The following is a 19,812-nucleotide window of genomic DNA, read 5'->3' as shown; positions in this document are numbered from 1 at the left end:
AGCCAGGTTGGCGGCAGGCACCTGTAATCCCAGCTGCTCAGGAGGCTGAGGCAGGAGAATCACTTGAACCCAGGAGTTATAGGGAGCCAAGATCGTGCTATTACACTCTAGCCTGGGCGACAAGAGTGAAACTCCATCTCAAAAAAAAAAAAAAAAAAAAAAAAAAAAATCAATGCTTTAGGCACAGTAGACTATTAAATCAATTGAAAATCTAAGGGTAGTTGGATTAAAAGTAATACTTTACAACTTTTTCAAATATAAGCTCAAACAATTTTCATGGTCACCAATACCTCAGATAAATTAGTTGTACTGTTAGCAACTGACAATTGAATTTGCAGTATTTAAAAAAAAACAGGTTAAATCATTAATGCTTTCAACTAAAACTATATGTTAGTAATTATAATAGCTTGTTATAATAGCTGGTTATTAGTGTTAATAATTATGAAAGCAATAAATTAAGTATTTAAAGTATGTGAGCCAAGAAAAGGAATGTTTTCACATTTAAAAATCTGTCAATTATTTTCTTTCCTTTTTTAAAAAACAGAAACAAACAAGCCAGAAAACAAGCTTTGTACATGGGAACACAAGGATACATACCTGTCTGACATTCTTTGTGCTGTGTATGTGGTTTGCAAGAAGTGGCCTTGGTCTGTGTGACGGGTTTGCATGATATGCCTTTGTTCTTTAAAAGCCTGGAAGGCTGGGAAGATTGGGAAGATGGAAATTTCATGGCATCTGCCTGTGTACTTTCCTAGTTAAAAGCAAATTCAGAAACCGCAGAAAGATTTTTTTTTAGTATCTTATCACTGACTATAATTGCTATCAATTGAAAGTTGATATACATCAGGAGAAATACAATTCCTCTGAAAGAGTGGTTGCAATAAAAAAGTCACCTTGGAAAATACACACAGATTCCTATTTCTCCCAATCAGCATTAGTTTAATTTACTGATTTTAAAAAATATTTATAAACTATAAATATAAAATTTATAAATATATATTTTTAAAATAAGTATGATCAAAACAATGAAAACAATTGTTAATCTTGCTGATTAGGACAATTGGCTACTCAGAAAAATTAGATCCAACCTCAGACCATACACAAAAATACATTCCACATCAATTAAAGATCTCAGAAAAAAAAAAGAAAAAAAAACCCAAAACTAAAGTCACTAGAGAACTTTCAAATAACCAGATCACAAAGTATAACCAGATCACAAAGTATTCTTTTCTTTTTTCTTTTTTTTTGAGACAGAGTCTCACTCTGTCACCCAGGCTGGAGTACAGTGGCACAATCTCGGCTCACTGCAACCTTCGCCTCCCAGGTTCAAGCGATTCTTGTGCCTCAGCCTCCTGAGTAGCTGGGACCACAGGTGTGCGCCACCACGCCCAGCTAATTTTTTGTATTTTTAGTAGAGACAGCGTTTCACCATGTTGGCCAGGCTGGTCTTGAACTCCTGACCTCGTGATCCACCCACCTCGGCCTCCCAAAGTGCTAGGATTACAGGCGTGAGCCACCGTGCCCGGCCGGGATCACAAAGTATTCTTAAATAAAACACAAAAGAGTCAATCAAAGTAGAAGGTTGATACATTTGAGTACCTCAAAATTTAAAACTGCTCAGATGATCCAGGATAATCTCCCTATTTTAAGGTTAGCTGATTAGTAACCCTAATGCCATTTGCTACCTTAATTCACCTTTGCCATGTAATGTAATATATTCACAGATTCCGTGGACAAGGACATGGACATCTTTGGAGGGGGCTACTATTCTGCCTATCATAATAAAGCTCTTAAAAAGTAAATTTTTTTAATCAAAAATAAAAACTTCTGTAAACAAAGGTCTTTACAAAACAAAGTTACAGGACAAACAACAGAGAGGAAGAATGTACTTAAAACATGTGTATTCACTCAGTATTTATTTCCTGAATGTTTACTACAAGCCAGGCACTGTTCTAAGCCCTGGAGATACAGCAGAAAACAAGACAAAGTTCTGCTCTTATGAGCCTTACATTCTAGAGGAAGGCACAAACAATAAACAAGTAAAACAAATAATATATAATTCTAGGTAGTGATAAGTGCAATGAAGAAAATAAAGCAGCGTACAGGAATGGAGAGTGATGGCATGGAGGAGGGGCAATTTCAAAGTAAACATCTGAGCAGAGACCTTTTGAATTATTCAAAAGAGTAAGCCATGCAAAGGCCTAAGGTCAGAAGAGTTCAGGCAGGAAGACTATAGGTGCAAAAACCCTGAAGTGGGAGAAAGCTTGGCATGCTTTAGAAACATCAACAAGAACAAGGCTGAAAGACAGTAAGCAGCGGGAGAATGATACATTTGGAGAAGTAGGCAGAAACTAAATTGTATAGGATCTGGAAGGTCTCAGTTAAAAACAAAATTACGATTGTATTTTAAATGTTGATGGGAAGCCATTGGAGGTTATATTTAAATTTACTTTAAACAGAAGTAATACATGAACTCAGTGCAAAATTCAAAAGGTATGGAAGTACTGCGTTGGTGCAAAAATAACTGTCGTTTTTGCAATTAAAGTAATATATACACGAATGACTGCCATCTACCCAGACCCAATCTTGAACACAACCACTGTTCCCAGTTTCTTATACAGTTGTTCCCCCTTATCTGCTGGGAATATGTTCCAAGACCCCCAGTGGTTGCCTGAAACCATGGATCATACCGAACCCTATATACACACACACATATGTATATATGTGTATATATGTATATATGTATACATATATGGATATATACATATATCCATAATATATTCATATATGATATATACATATCCATAATATGTATTATGGATATATGTATATATACATATATATGCATAAGATACATGTATATACTATATATGTATACATATATACATAATATATATGTATATGTATATATATGTATACATATATATACACACAGATATGTATGTGTGTATATATAATTCCAGGTAGTGATAAGTGCTAAGTGTGATATATAGACACACATATATGTATATAGGGTTTAGTATGATCCATGGTTTCAGGCAACCACTTTGTTGCCTGAAATATGTATACAGGGTTGTATATACATATACAATATATGTATATGTATATATGTTGTATATGTACATACACATATACATATATGTATATGCAACATATAGGCAACATATATGTATATATGTTGTATATAGGGTTCTGTATATACACACTATATTTTTATACATATATACCTATGATAGTTTTATTTATAAATTAGGCATAGTAAGAGGTTAACAGTAACTACTAACGAAATAGAAAAATTATAATATACTGTAATAAAAGTTACGTGAATGTACTCTCTCTCAAAATATCTTAATGTGCTGTACTCATCCTTCTTGTGACCTGATAACTGAGATGCCTACTGACTAGTGATGGGTAGTATACACAGTGTGGATATGCTAGACAAAGAGATGATTTACATCCCAGGTAGAATGGCATGATATTTCATCGTGCTACTCAGAATGGCACACAATTTAAAACTTATGAATTATTTCTGGAATTTTCCATTTCATATTTTCAAGCCACAGATAAGCAGTACTACTATATATCCTAGAGATGGTCTATGTAATTAAACAAAGTTGCTTCTGACTACAAAGTGTAGCCTATTATTATCAAGATTCAGAATCTTGCTCGTCACTTAGTAAACTATCTTCGAGGTCCATTTACACAACATTGTATAAATAACAGCTTGCATAGTATTCCATTATTAAATGTACCAAAAGTAATCTGAAGAATCCCTGATGAACATATCTAGGATGTTATAAATCTTTTACTGTTATAAACAATGCTACAATGAGTATGTTTAGACCTAAATTAATTCTACATGTGCTAGTTTATCTACAGAATAAAGTCTTAGAAGTGTTGTTGGTGGGTCCCGAATACATAATGTTAATTCTGATGGTACTGCCACATTGCTCTCCATAGACCTTATATCAAATTATGTGACCATTCTCAACAGATGTGGGCCTTTCCCAGTATCCTAGTCAATAGAGTATTACCATTTTGTTATTTCTCAATACGTGAAAAATTATTTTACTTTAGTGTAGTTAGGTATTTTTCACATGTAAGCATTATTTGTAGTCCCTCTTCTGTGAACTCTCAATTCATATTAATTACCATTTTCCTTTATCTTTTCAAAAAAAATTCTATGCATGTTTAACAGATGTGCCAAAAAAATTCAAAGATTCAAATAATACACAATGAAAAAATAATTTTCCCTTTTAAAATTCTCCCCTAGTGATTCAATTATCCTTAGAGGCAACCACTATTACCCATTTATTAGTTGTCTTCCAGGGATAGTCTACACATATACATAAGTGTGTGTGTGTAGCACAAATGGCACCATGTTACACAATTTTGTGTCTTTTTTCACTTATGATATTTGAGACTCCTCTATGTATGCATATACTGAGCTGCCACATTCTTTTTTAACAACTGTGTAATATTCCATTGTTAGGGATATATACTTTGTTCAGTTTTAACTACAGCCTCAACAAGGCCACTATGTATGCCTGGACAGCAACTCCACATGCCAGGCCATATAAATAGGTGTGAAATTCAAAAAGGGTACATTTCAGACCCTGCCCACGTAGAGCTATTTTTTTCTAATTCACACAATAACTCAAGAGTGAATACACCACGGCCCTGACCACTGGTGAAATAATAGGTTGTTTTCAAGCTTCTGCTACTACAAACAATGCTATGATTAAAATCCTTGTACATGCTCCATTTCATAAATGTACAAAATGTATCTGAAAGATAAATTCCTAAAAATGGAGTTCCTGGGTAAATGGTAGTTAAAATTTTAACAGGTTCTACTAAATTGCCCTCTGCAGCACTTTTATCAATTTACACTTCTACTGGCAATAAGAATACCTTAGCAGCGTTACCCATCATTTTTCTTTGCCAATCTGATTAAACCATAGTTCTAACCAGCATTTCTCTCATTTTGAAGTTAAATATCTTTGCATATGTTACTTTTGCCCACTTTCCTACCTGCATTTAAAATGATTCACAGAAGCTCCTTGGGGATTTTTTGTTTTTGTTTTTGTTTTTTGAGACAGTCTCGCTCTGTCACCCAGACTTAAGTGCAGTGGCGTGATCTCAGCTCACTGCAACCTCTGCATCCCGGGATCAAGCAATTACCACCCGTGCCTTAGCCACCTGAGTGGCTGGGATTACAGGCGTGCGCCAACACACCCAACTAATTTTTGTATTTTTAGTAGAGACAGGGTTTCGCCATGTTGGCCAGGCTGAACTCCTGCCCTGAGGAGATTTGCCCACCTCGGCCTCCCAAAGTGTTGGGATTACAGGCATGAGCCGCCACACCTGGCCCATAGAAGCTCTTTACTATTTAAAAAAACTAGATTTTTGTAACATGAGTTGTATGTAACCTTTTCATTTTGTCATTTGTCTTTCGATTTTGAAATATGGTTGAATTTCCCCATTGATTCTTTTACGGCTTCTGGGTTTTGTGACATATTTAGAAAGACTTCTACACTGTTAAAATTTTTTCCTATATTTTTCTGACTACATACTTACAATTTCTTAGGTCTTTCTCCATCTGAACTTTATTTTGGTCTAAATTGTGAGGTACAAATCTATATTTTCTTCCATGTGTCTACTCAGTTGTCACAGCATTATTTATTAAATAATCCATATTTTTCCTATTGATCTGAAATGTCACCTCTATCATTACTAAATTCCTATATATTAAATATATGTTTGGGTCAGGTGCTGTGGCTCATGCCTGTAATCCCAGCACTTTGGGAGGCCGAGGTGGGTGAATCACGAGGTCAGGAGTTCAAGACTAGCGTGGCAAAGATGGTGAAACCCTGTCTCTACTAAAAATACAAAAATTAGCCGGGCATGGTGGCGCGCACCTGTAATCCCAGCTACTAGGGAGGCTGAGGCAGAGAACTGCTTGAACCTGGGAGGCAGAGGTTGAAGTGAGCCGAGATCACAGAACTGCACTCCAGTATGGGCAACAGGGCGAGACTCTGTCTCAAAAAAAAAAAAAAAAAAAAAATGTTTGGGCCTATTTCTGGATTTCTCTTCTACTGAGCTGTCTGTCTGTTCATGCACCAGTACCAACTGTTTTAACTACGCAGCTTTATATCCGTAGTTTTCCTATAATTTCAATATGTGGAAACTAGCTCTTTGCCTTCTTTATTCTTTTCAGAATTTCATTGAAGGTTTTTCAGCAGAGGAATGACATGATCTGATTTGGGTTTTTAAAAGACCATTCTGGTAACAGTGTAGAGAAAAAACTGCAAAGGACAAAAATGGAAGCAGGAAGACAGATAGGTCACTGCAATAATCCAAAAGAATGATGATGCTCAGACTAAAGAGGTGGTAATGGAGGTGGTAAGAAGTAGGGATCACTGAAGAGAAGTCTGGGGGGATAAAAGGGTTCTGTTTTAGATATATTATTTGAGATGGCTGTTAATCATCTAAGTGTAAATGTCAAGTCGGCAGCTGGATACATGAATCTGGAGCTCAAAGGTCAGGGTAAGAGAAATAAATCTAAATAAATCTAGAAGGAATCAACCACCATCTAGGTGGTATTTAAAACCACAGGACTGGGCCAAGAGAAATGGCTCACACCTATATCCTAGCACTTTGGGAGGCTGAGGCGGGAGGATGGCTTGAGTCCAGAAGTTTGAGACCAGCCTGGGCAACATAGCAAGACCTCATCTCTACTAAAAATATACAAAGTTAGCCAGGCATGGTGGCATGCCGCTGTGGTCCCAACTACCAGAAGGCTGAGGTGGGAGGGCCTCTCAATCCCAGAAGGTGGAGGTTGCAGTGAGCTGAGATCATGCCACTGCACTCAAGACCCTGTCTCAATCAATCAATCAATCAATAAAACCACAGGACTGCATGAGTTCACTAAAAGTAATGTAGACTGAGAAAAGGGCCAAGTATGATGTCCTGGAAGTTGAACGAAGAAAGTATTTCAAAAAAGGAGGACAGAGTAACTGTGTTAAATACAGTAAATTGACTACCAGATTTGGCAAAATAAAGACTGATGGCAATATTGACAAGAACAGTTTCAATGCAATGGTGCAGACAAAAGCCTGACTGGAGTGACCTAAGGAGAGATAACAGATAAGGAGGCAGAGGCGGCAAAAACAGGCTACCTTTAGAGGAGTTTTTCCATAAAGAGAGCAGAGAAAAGGGATACTTGCTGGAGGGCCATGGTGTTAAAAAAGGATTATTCTCAGATAAGATGTAGGACTGCGTATTTTTGTGTTGATGAAAATAATTAGTTGAAAAGGGGAAAATCCAGATTATAGAGAGACCACCTAAAAATCATTAAGAAAAAGATAATTCAACACAAAAATGGGGAAAAATTAAAAACAGGAAATTAAAGAAAATTCAAATGACCAAATAACAGAAATATAAGCAAACCTACTGGTAATCAGTGACACACAAAATAAGACAACAATAAGATACCACCAAGCAGATTGGAAAAAAAGTTTAAATCTGACAACATTAAATGATGGTGAGGCTGTAATATATGGGTACAGTCATAACTGTTGGTAGGGATAAAAGTTGGAACAGCCCTAAAAATGAAAATGCTCTTTGACCTAACAATTCCACTCTTCCATTTCTACACATCTACACACACAGAAGGAGATCTATACAAGGATATTCACTGTAGCAGATATTTTTATTTATTTATTTATTTATTTAGAGACAGGGTCTCACTGTGTCACCCAGGCTGGAGTGTAGTGGTGTGATCTCAGCTCACCGCAGCTTTGACCTACCTCCTAGGCTCAAGCAACCCTCCCACCTCAGCCTCCTGAGTAGCTGGGACTACAGGAATGCACCACCATACCCAGCTAATTTTTTGGTATTTTTTATAGAGATGAGGTTTCATCATGTTGCCCAGGCTGGTCTCAAACTCCTGGACTCAAGTGATCCTTGGCCTCCCAAAGAGCTGGGATTACAGGCGTGAGCCACCACACTTGGCCCCAGAGATTTTTTTTTTCTTTTTTTTTTTTTTTTTTGATACAGGGTCTCACTCTGTCACCCAAGCTGGAGTGCAGTGGTGCAATCAAGGCTCACTACAGCCTTGAACTCCTGGATTCAGGTGATTCTCCCATCTCAGCCTCACAAGTAGCTGGGACTAGATGCACTTGCCACCACCTCGCTAATTTTTTGTATTTTCAGTACAGATGGGGTTTTGCCATGTTGTCCAGGCTGGTCTCAAACTCCTGAGCTCAAGAGATCTGTCCACCTTGGCCTCCCAAAATGCTGGGATTACAGACATGAGCCACCGTGCCTAGCTGCAAAGATTTTTATTAGTGAAAACCTGGAAACGATCTAATGTTCATCAATAGGGCAACGGATAAATAAAATGTGGTACCTACAGGCAAAATATTACTATAATCAACAGGAATGTACCAAACCTACTCAGTATCAACATGGACAGATATTTTTAAAAACAATATTAAATATTTTCCATGGATCTGTAAATATGAAAGATTACAAGACCATCTAAAAGAACACACACTAAACTCATAATAGTAGTTGCTTCCAGGGATGTAAAAAGGAGATGAACTGGTAGCAGTGATTAATTTTTTAAAGAAGAGAAAAAGGTAGGGGAAAGAAACTGAGCAAATAAACCAAATCTAACAATGGTTAATTCTGGATGGTGGGAATATCATAGAGCAGGGGTTGGCAAACTATGGCCTGTGCACCACGTCCAGCCCACCATCTGTTTTTGTAAATAAAATTTTACTGGAACATAGCCACGCTCACTCTTTCATGTATTATTTATGGCAGCTTCTGCACTACAATGGCAGAGGTGACAGAGTCTACAGTTGCAACCATAGAACCTGCAAAGTCTAAAATATTTACTATCTAGACTTTTAAAGAAAAAGTTTGCTGGCCGGGCGCAGTGGCTCAAGCCTGTAATCCCAGCACTTTGGGAGGCCAAGATGGGCGGATCACGAGGTCAGGAGATCGAGACCATCCTGGCTAACACGGTGAAACCCTGTCTCTACTAAAAATACAAAAAACTAGCTGGGCGAGGTGGCGGTGCCTGTAGTCCCAGCTACTCGGGAGGCTGAGGCAGGAGAATGGCGTAAACCCGGGAGGCGGAGCTTGCAGTGAGCTGAGATCCGGCCACTGCACTCCAGCCCGGGTGACAGAGCCAGACTCCGTCTCAAAAAAAAAAAAAAAAAAAAAGTTTGCTGAGTTTTACAGATTTTCCTCTTTGTAGTTTCTGTATTCTTCACCTTTCCCAAAATTTTAAAACCATTTAAGTGACTTGAGGGAGATTCACAACAAAGTTCTCAGAGAAACCAAGAAAAGATTCTAAAACTGTCAGGTTTGTTTTTTTTTTTTTTTTTTTTTTTCATGTTGTAAGAGCACTACATTATTTATTATTATGCTTTTTATAGACTAAAGTAAAAATATTAATCAAACCTATTCTGTAACATAGTTTAAATGACTGGTGAATTATAGAAATACTCCACATAGGGGCCGGTCACGGTGGCTCATGCCTGTAATCCCAGCACTTTGGGAGGCCAAGGCAGGTGGATCACAAGGTCAGGAGATCGAAACCAATCTGGCTAACACAGTGAAATCCTGTCTCCACTAAAAATACAAAAAATTAGCTGGGCGTAGTGGCGGGCGCCTGCAGTCCCAGCTACTCGAGAGGCTGAGGCAGGAGAATGGCGTGAACCCGGGAGGCAGAGCTTGCAGTGAGCTGAGATCGGGTCACTGCATTCCAGCCTGGGGGACAGAGTGAGACTCCGTCTCAAAAAAAAAAAAAAAACAAATAAATACTCCACATAGGAAAAACATATATAGGGCAGCTACATGAAATATGAGGTATAGGTTCCTAAAAAACTAAATAATTCAAAACTAACATAATTCAAGACTAATTATCTCATATATATAGAGGAAAGAAGCATTCTCAGAGTACATAAATCTATAATTAATATAGAATGTTTTTATGAATACATGTTAATACTAATATATAATAATACATTAATATCTTGATTATACAATTGTGTGGTTAATAATTAATGTACAACACAGTGATTTATTATGTAATTTTAAAATATAATTTAATGCACAATACATAATATTCAAATAAATACCAAGTTAACTTAATGACAGTTCATTATCTAATGTGGTATGCTGCTTGAAAATAATTAAGGAGAAATTACTATCATCTTCCAATAACACAAATAATGAGAGGGTTACGAGACACTAAATTAGGACAAGCTATCTCTCCACATTTCAGTGAAGGCTGGTCTGATTCCTTGGAAGACTTTTGCTAAAGAATGAATCTAATGTAGCTTGAGAGTTTTTCTTTCTCTTTTTTTTTCACTGAGGATTTCTTGGTATGCAGACACATTTTTCATCTTTAGATTTGCCACCACGAACAGCAATCCACATTTAGCTCACCTTCAAAAATAGTAATTGCTGCTGAAATATGGTCAAAAGCCTATGGCAGTCACTTTACTGTCAGTTGTGCCCAAGGCCCGGCTTGACTGCTAGGACCCTCTTCCAGCTGCTTTTATTTTTCTAATTCTAGCAAGACTTCCTTTATTAATCCATGGGGAATAACCCAAGTAAATATTCAATATCCTCCTTCAGGAACTCTATGCAAATCTACCTTCTGTTCTACTTGCACAGATTCCTTATTAGCAGGTGTTATGTTGTTATGTTGTCTTCCAAGTTAAAGCCTCTTTAAATTATGGTAAGGCTGAAATGTTTTGATAGCTTTGGAGTTAGCAGATACAGCTTGCCGGCTCATTTTTATATTCCTAAAACCTTGGTGAGCTTTAAAATTGGAGAGCCAGCCATGACTTGTAGTAAACCTTTTGTCTCACTGTCACCTCTTTTCAAATCAAAATCAGAATACTCATGCCTTAGCATAGATGATAGATTGCCCTCAGGGGTGCATTATGGCAGCATTGATCTTGCAACTTGTGTTACCAGAACTTTTTCCATTTATTCCATTATCAATGCCTGGTTATAATTTTTGTGAACTAAGAGGCATACCTGCTTTAATACTGCTTTCGGTTTTTTGAGCACTACCACTAATATTCTGCAGGGTACACTCTCCTAAATTAATAGCATGAGATATCACAGCAGTGGTTTGGTCATCTTCATAGATTTTTTTTATCACATCTAACTTTTGTTCTAAAGTTATTAAATTTGGGGCACATTTTTTAGCACTAGTACCACCACTTAATATAATGGCATTTATATTATATGATATGATATGAAAAAGAGTTTTAATTATCTCAAGAGCAAATTTAAGACAGCAGCACAAGCTGGGCGCCATCGGCTCATGCCTGTAATCACAACAGCTTGGAGGCTGAGGCGGGAGGATCACTTGAGGCCAGGAGTTTGAGACTAGCCTGGGCAACATAGCAAGACTGAGACCCTATCTCAACAAAAGAAAAAAACAAAACAAGCTGGGCGTGGTGGCAGACACCTGTGGTTCTAGCTCCTCAGGAGGCTGAGGTAGGGGATTGCTTGAGCCCAGGATTTCAAGGTTGCAGTGAGCTATGATCATGCCACTGCACTCGAGCCTGGGCAACAAAGCAAGACCCTGTCTCAAAAGAAAAAAAAAAAAAAAAAAAAGGCATAACAGTCATCAAAAACATTAACCCAAGAAATGATACAGTATCATGTGATACTAATAAAGAATGATGGGAATTTTGTTTTCCTGCTAAAGTGATGCTGATACAAGGCAACAATGCCATAATTTGCAGTCAGCCTGCCAGACTTGAAAGTATGCATTTCTTGAATATTTCTTTTAATTTTGAGAAGTCTCACAATATTTCAAATTTGAGACATAAAGTGAAAGTCTAAATGTATTTTTACTTTGCACTATTTTCAGTCTCACATAATTCAAAGTTGCATAAAACAGGACTACACTGAACTTTCGAAACTTAAAAGGAAAATACTTGAATATAGTAAAAGGGAAAAATAATGTAGTTTTGTTATTTCCAACCAAATAGAATTAACAAGAATTTAAATAAATTAAAGAACCTGAATATAAATAATAAAATAAATCAAGAATGCATTCTTACTAATGATCTAAGATTAAACTGTAAGATTCAAAACAAAAGCGCACAATATATCACTCCACTTTTTTAAAAACTAAGCTTGCCACTATGAACAGCAATCCACGTTTACATCATCTTCAAAAACAGTAATTGTTGCTGAAATATGGTCAAAAGCCTATGCCAGTCACTTTACTGTTAGTTGTGCCCAAGACTTAGATTAATGACTAGGACCCTCTTCCAGCAAAAAGAAAAGCATTCGGATATATTAGAATGCTATATCCAAAGTGAAAATAAGCCCAAGTGGCATTATCAAGAAAAGTATTAACAATCAAACTCACATCTTGAATGATCTTTGCTGCCTCTTTAGAAACTGCACCTGTTGTAAATTAAAATAAACATTATTATCCTTAGAATATACAGAAGTAAACACTGAAACTGAGAAGTTACTTTCCTCCCATTAAGCTGGGCTAGAGTCTAAACCAGAATTTCTCAGAAACATGGCACAAGGAAACTGCATCAGTATCACCCAGGGTGCTTAATATTGGTAAGGACTCATGGGCCCCAACCCCATCCAACTGTATTAGAATCTCTGGCAGTAAAGGAGTAGGAATATTAAAATAATTTGGGCTCCTAAAAAAATATCACTTCCTGGGGAGTGTCTCTGAACCTTCTATGGCTCAAGAGCCTGCCTGATTAAAAAAAAAAAAAAGAAAAAAAATTAGCCCGGTGTGGTGGCCTGTAATCCCAGCACTTTGGGAGGCCAAGGTGGGAAGCCAGGAGCTCCAGACCAGCCTGGTCAACATGGTGAAACCCCATCTCTACCAAAAATATAAAATTATCTGGGTGTGGTGGCAGGCACTTGTAAACCCAGCTACTCAAGAGGCTGAGACAGAAGAATTGCTTGAACCTGGGAGGCGGAGGTTGCAGTGAGCCCAGATTGCACCATTGCACTCCAGCCTGGGTGACAGAGTGAGACTCCATCTCAAAAAAAAAATTAAAAATTGAAAAAACAAAAATAAAGACACTTCCTTTCCCATCCACACCACCTTGCTTGCTACCCACTCCCCTGAGGCGGGGGTGGGGGGGCGGCGGGAGGGGGTGCATGTTCCCCTACATCACATAAAGAAAGGTATTACCAGTAAGAACTACTGGCCAATGGCTCACACCTGTAATCCCAGCACTTTGGGAGGCCAAGGCAGGTGGACCACCTGAGGTCAGGAGTTTGAGATCAGCCTAGCCAACGTGGTGAAATCCCGTCTCTACTAAAAATACCAAAATAGCTGGGCATGGTGGCAGGTGCCTGTAATCCCAGCTACTCGGGAGGCTGAGGCAGGAGAACTGCTTGAGCCCAGGAGGCAGTGGTTGCAGTGAGTTGAGATCGCGCTATTGCACTTTAGCCTGAGCAACAAGAGTGAAACTGTCTCAAAAAAAGAGAACTACTTAGGCTAGACAACACTCACTTCTATGGCTTAGCCAAATGTCATTATATCAAGTCATACCTTTTAAAACACTGTTAGTGTTCCCTGTAGATAAGGCAGCAGGTATTTTTGCCAATGACACCACACTGGTTATAACTGGTGTTGTATCTGTCCTTGCAGAAGGGAGCTCCATCACAGCAGTTTTCGCTTTAGAAATATTTACTGATTAAAATAAAAAGTTAAGACCTGGAATAAGCAAAAGGGTCTCTCTCTCATACACACTCATACTCACACACAAAACCCTGTTTAGTAACTAGGTTTTCAAGAAGCAATACAAATATCTGATTCTGTGTAATGTTAGGTTGGGTGACTCTGGTCAGATTAGTGTTCATTAGGACTTAAAGAGAGTCCAATTCTGTAAAATTATAAACCTCAAATGACATTTAACAGGTAGAAATACAGGTGTTGGATACAGTGGCACCAGCCTGTAATCGCAGCTACTTGGGAGGCTGAGACAGGAGGATCACTTAAGACCAGGAGTTCAAGACTAACCTGGGCAACATAGCAAAACCTAGTCTCAACAACAACAACAACAAAAAGGTATTAGCTTCAGGATTCACTGGGCTGTTCTATTAGTAACTATTAAAACTCCTAGACCTAAGCGTGCATCAAAAAAAACTTAACATGACAATTTTTATAAATAAGTTAATGAAGGAGCTGTCCAACCCCATAACACTGGTTTTCTTAACCCATATTATAAAATGAATATGCTACTACCAACTTGACTGGTTCTGGGGAATGGAAGGCTAACACAAAAGATTAGCACAAGGCATTTATGATTAAGGTAATCATTAATTAGGCTGCAAAGGCAGGCAATGGCCAGACTGCAAGGAGCCAAAGCTCTGTCAATTAGGTAGCACTCCAGGCTTTGATCAGAGAACATACCAAGCGGCTTTTTTTCTTCTGAGAGGCAGAATATCGTTCTATTGCCCAGGCTGGAGTGCCATGGTGTGATCTCGGCTCACTGTAACCTCCGTCTCTCGGGTTCCAGTAATTCTCATGCCTCAGCCTCCTGAGTAGCTGAGATTACAGGCACACACCACCACAGCTGGCTAATTTTTGCATTTTTAGTAGAGATGGGGTTTCACCACGATTACCAGTCTGGTCTCGAACTCCTTGCCTCAAGTAATTTGCCCGTCTCAGCTTTCCACAGTGCTGGGATTACAGGTGCGAGCTACCGCGCCCGGCTACCAAATGTTTTTAATCTAATACTGAGAAAGAAATATTTAGGAGAGCTACTGTATGAATACACCATGGATCTATCTACTCACCTGAATATTCTGACCACATTAGCTGTCCTACTTGCAAAATTATTTTATTCTTAGCCAGGATCAACTTTGCTACCCATGTAGAACCGGTCTATTTTGTATTTTCTGAGATAATTAATGTGTTGTTCTTTTCTTCTTGCCTATAAGCAAGCTCTGAATCAAATTTTACACTAGTCACAGCAACTGTATTAACTATACTCTCCCTTTGTTTGCCCTGATTTTCTATTTTTATTTCTGGTTTATGAACTAAATAGTATATATCCCTAGTTTAAGTTATTTATGGACAGATACATTCAATCAAAAGCAATCAAATACAAGTTTCCGGCCGGGTGTGGTGGCTCACACCTGTAATCCCAGCACTTTGGGAGGCTGAAGCGGGTGGATCACGAGGTCAGGAAAAATTAGCCAGGCTTGGTGGCTGGCGCCTGTAGTCCCAGCTACTCGGGAGGCTGAGGCAGGAGAATGGTGTGAACCCAGGAGGCGGAGCTTGCAGTGAGCCGAGATTGCGCCACTGCACTCCAGCCTGGGCGACAGAGCGAGACTCCGTCTCAAAAAAACAACAACCAAAAAAACAAGTTTCTTATAAAAATTAGTGCAGATACATTATTGGCCTTTTGCTGTGCTTGACTATCAGAGCAAAAAGTATTATAATCACTTTTCCCTCAAGGGGAAATCTTAAAGACTTCTTAAAGAAAAATTTAAGGAAATTCAGGCTATTTGAATCCAATGAAATTTTGTTTTTATTATATTATTTATAACTGTGTGTGCTGATAGTGTCCTAGCACTGACATAAAAATCCCATTAGCTAAGTTTAATTTTACCTTTATTTTGTGGAAGAGAGTCATTCATAATTTGCTGATGACAAAACTCCAAGACACAAAATAGGTTACAGAAATGTTTAATGTTGCCTCGCCACTTTATGGACTCACTTAGTTTACCCTGTCGTTTACAACCATCACACTTGGCCATCTGAGAAAGAAACGTTGGACAAGATAGGCTTAAAACTATAAAATAATGAAAAGATAACATTAATCATAAAAAGAGGCACTATGAACACAGGATATATGAGTCAGTTGAGACTACAAAATGTAAGGTTCTTACCTTAAAATACTGATTTTATTTAATTCTTTGTTTTATATAGATGCCCTAAATCAAGATAATATAAAAATTGTGGCCAGGCATGGCAGCTCACATCTGTAATCCCAGTATTTTGGGAGGCCGAGGCAGGCGAATCACAGAGTCAGGAGTTCAAGACCAGCCTGACCAACATGATGAAACCCCATCTCTACTAAAAATACAAAAATTAGCCGGGCGCGGTGGCACACGCCTGTAATCCCAGCTACTCAGAAGGCTGAAGCAGGAGAATTGCTTGAACCCGGGAGGCAGAGGTTGCAGTGAGCCAAGATCGCGTCACTGCACTCCATCCTGGGCGACAGAGTGAGACTCTGTCTCAACAAAACAAAACAAAACAAAAAAATGCTCTTGTTTTCAAAATTACCAATAAGGGAGTCTAAAGATAGGTTCATAACTGGGCGTGGTGGTGCGCACCTTTCCCGGTTACTCGGGAGCCTGAGGCAGGAGAATCGCTTGAACCCACGAGGCGGAGGCTACAGGGAGCCAACATAACCCACTGATCACGCCACTGCACACCACCCTGAGCAACAGAACAAGGTTCTGTCTGGCAGTGGGGTGGGGGGTGGGCAGCGTGGGGTGGGGGAAGAAAAGATACACAATGAAAAAAATAAGTAAAAAAAAAATAAAGATAGGTTCAACTTTAAAAAAATCAAGCAGCAGCTTACAGCAGTTGATATAATATGGGCTTTGGAGTCATAAAGGTTTTGATTCATTCAGCAAATATTTAATTAGACATCCTTTGTCTTAAGCACTGTGATTGGCCCTAATTATAGAATCATGAAAAATAGATTACCCTCCCCCAACAATAAAATTCTATTTTGGGGGTGAGGTAGACAAGCAAACAGTGATTTCACCAGAGTGTTATAGATGCTGTCTTCCTGTCCCCTATCAGCTTCCTCGAGAGCATATTACTTAACTTCCCTGGACCTCTCTCCTTTTTCTTATTTATAAAATGGCAATAATATTCTTAGCTCTTGGGACTATGGTAGGATTAAATGAAATGACACTTACGGAGCACCAGACATGTATTAGTGGTTCAATTAACTGCAGCTACCATTGTTAGCCTTTCAAAAAGTTAATCTTTTTTAAAATGAGGTAGGAATAGTTGCCAGCTATTGTCCTTTGACCTATGAAGTGAGACAAGGTCTGACTTCAAATTCTTCAGAGTAACCTGAATGAGAGAGCCACTTCAGGCAACATTATGTGAAGTTCTAACCTGAAAGAAGTCAAATAAGGGCAATGTGCCTTATAAGAAGGCAAAAATAAAAGGGCCATATCCAATCAACAACAAAGTCTGCAGAAATCCTATACTTTTTATCCCAAAGAGTTCATGTTTATATTCAACTGAATTTTTGTTATAGCCCATAACTTATTTTATCCAGTGCTAAACACCAAATTTTTCTTGACATAATTTGAATATATTTTAAATAGAAAACAATTTGCACTGATTTCAGAAAGCCAAAAAAAGTATATTATCACCTTTACCTGATAAAACAGAACCGTAAATTTGGACATACAATCTTCACAACAAAACTCTTCTAACTTGCCCTCCAATCGGTTTTCTACCAAATTTGGGGATGTCTGTGAACAATAGCTGCACATCTTACAGTAGTTTCCCCATCGTTCTCCAAAGTCACGGGCAGATAGGAATTTGCAAACTGAGGATCAGAGGGATGAAAGGAAGAAAGATCAAATTTACATTAACTGAGGAGGTATAAGAAGTTTCTGTGGTCTTCTAATACTTACACAATTATTTGCCTCTAGATTACAAGACAGTCTCTATATTCACAAACCAAACTTATACCACCTTTTATTTCATTTTATTTTATTTTTTGAGACAGAGTCTCACTCATTTTTCCCAGGCTGAAGGGCAGTGGCATGATCTCAGCTCACTGCAACCTCCGCCTCCCGGGTTCAAGTGATTCTCCTGCCTCAGCCTCCTGAGTAGAGTAGCTGGGATTACAGGCGCCTGCCACTACGCCCAGCTAATTTTTATATTTTTAGTAGAGACAGCATTTCGCCATGTTGGCCAGGCTGTTCTAGAACTCCTGACCTCAGGTGATCTGGCTCACCTCAGCCTCCCAAAATGCTGGGATTATAGGCGTGAGCCACTGCGCCTGGCCCCCACCTTTTAAATATACTCTAAATATTAGGCCATTTATATTCAGAAACATCAGAGATATAGAAGTTTTTTAAGCCAAGAAGCAGCAACTATTTAAGCTCTTCTTTACAAATGAGTGTGAGAACAAAAAGATCTCTGATGTCATAGCTAAACTTATAAAGAGATTTTCTTTATTAATACCACTGATCTAATCATTTTTACAGTTTTTTATTGCAATTATTGCAACATTTAAAAAGACTGACTTTCGTCCATGCACAGTCGCTCATGCCTGTAATTGCAGCACTTTGGGAGGCCGAGGCGGGAGTATCACCTGAGCTCAGGAATTCAAGACCAGTCTGGACAACATGGTGAAACCCCGTCTTTACAAAAAATAAAAAAAATTAGCCAGGCATGGTGGCATGCTCTTGTAGCTTCAGCTACTTGGGAGGCTGAAGTGGGAGGATCCCTTAAACCAGGGAGGCGGAGATAACAGTAAGCCAAGATCATGCCACCACACTCCAGCCTGAGTGACAGGGCAAGACCTTGTCTCAAAAAAATAAATAAATAAAAATAATAAATAAAAAGATTGACTTTAAAGTGAATTAACTATAAACACAATTCAAAAAAACTTTTTTTTTTTTGAGACAGTGTTTCACTCTTGTCGCCCAAGCTAGAGTGTAATGGCATGATACCGGCTCACTGCAACCTCTGCCTCCGAGGTTCAAGCAATTCTCCTGCCTCAGGCTGCCAAGCAGCTAGGATTACATGCGTGCGCCACCATGCCCAGCTAATTTTGTATACAGATGGGGTTTTTTAATAGAGATGGGGTTTCACCATGTTGGTCAGGCTGGTCTTGAACTCCCAACCTCAAGTGATCCACCCGCCTCAGCCTCCCGAAGTGCTGGGATTACAGGCGTGAGCCACAGTGCCAGGCCTCCAAAATACTTCTAATTATACCTCATAAGACAAAAAGAATGTGAAAACTAATTGTGGCTTAATTGCCCAAGTCATCATGAATTATAACAACCCATGCTCTGTGGACAAACCAACTTTGTCTTTACCTTCACTACAGAATGGCTTGTCAACCCCTGAGAATCGCACAGTCTCCTTTATAATTTTCTGTAGTTTACAGTAGTCACACATTGCCACAACTTTATTTTTCTTCTTGTATTCATCAGAGCAATTCTTGCCACAAAACAGAAACATTTTACCCTGCAGAAAAACAAGAGTCATTAAGAGCTAACTAAACAGTTGCTTTATCTTTAAGAAGTCATTTTCATGTCAAAGCAAACTGAGTGTTCAAAATTGAAAACACAAAAGTGTTTCCACTGGATAAGTTTATATTCAATCCCTTTCATGATCTCTCTTTACCTTGTAGAAAAGAAGTTCTGGTTTTGTGGCAAACAGATGATTACACTGCTGACACTTGAGTTTAACAACTGTATGGGTTAAAGCAACTTGCTGGGATTGTTCAGCAAGAGGTTGGAGGCTGGCTGCAGCAGAGCCACGGATGGAGCTGGAGGAAACGGCAGAGGTGTTACCTCCTCCTGTTGACACCGCTGACCTGGAGGAGGGCGGGCTTACAACCACTTGGCCCTGAGACAGGGGCATCGCTGAAGAGTTTGTTCCTTTTGGCTTGTTAAATACATTCTGAATGAAAACAAATAAGGTAAAGATTTTATCAAGTGAGAAATAAGATAACTTGGTACTTTTCATGTCCTCACTTTAATAAATCAAGTCCCCCACAAACA

The 19,812-nt window shown here is 38.6% G+C and overlaps 1 protein-coding gene and 1 long non-coding RNA gene across 34 annotated transcripts in view; one reads left to right on the top strand and one right to left on the bottom strand.

Moving 5' to 3' along the window:
* Positions 1-19,812, bottom strand: part of ZMYM6 (zinc finger MYM-type containing 6) — a 46,739-nt gene that overhangs the window by 4,903 nt on the left and 22,024 nt on the right. For 18 of the 33 annotated variants that reach the window (XM_074012622.1, XM_015438645.3, XM_005544016.4 and 15 more), the window contains 7 exons: positions 19,433-19,711; positions 19,123-19,273; positions 17,446-17,618; positions 15,648-15,795; positions 13,580-13,720; positions 12,419-12,456; positions 598-751 (listed from right to left, as the gene is read on the bottom strand). In XM_074012622.1, coding sequence (XP_073868723.1) covers positions 598-751; positions 12,419-12,456; positions 13,580-13,720; positions 15,648-15,795; positions 17,446-17,618; positions 19,123-19,273; positions 19,433-19,711 — 1,084 coding nt within the window. Of the gene's footprint in view, positions 1-597; positions 752-12,418; positions 12,457-13,579; positions 13,721-15,647; positions 15,796-17,445; positions 17,619-19,122; positions 19,274-19,432; positions 19,712-19,812 lie in introns of those variants that run through there. The other 15 variants (XM_045375005.2, XM_074012616.1, XM_074012631.1 and 12 more) reach the window with 3 other exon arrangements.
* Positions 1-19,812, top strand: part of LOC135966479 (uncharacterized) — a 27,007-nt gene extending 7,195 nt beyond the window's left edge. Inside the window, exon 3 of the long non-coding RNA XR_012422863.1 lies at positions 19,440-19,812. This is a non-coding gene — a long non-coding RNA (uncharacterized lncRNA). The remainder of the gene's footprint in view (positions 1-19,439) is intronic.

This window comes from Macaca fascicularis, chromosome 1 (assembly GCF_037993035.2).
Source record: "Macaca fascicularis isolate 582-1 chromosome 1, T2T-MFA8v1.1".
NCBI classification, from domain to species: Eukaryota; Metazoa; Chordata; class Mammalia; order Primates; family Cercopithecidae; genus Macaca; species Macaca fascicularis.
Note: the sequence above shows the minus strand (reverse complement) of the source record. Positions and strands in the feature narration are given on the sequence as shown.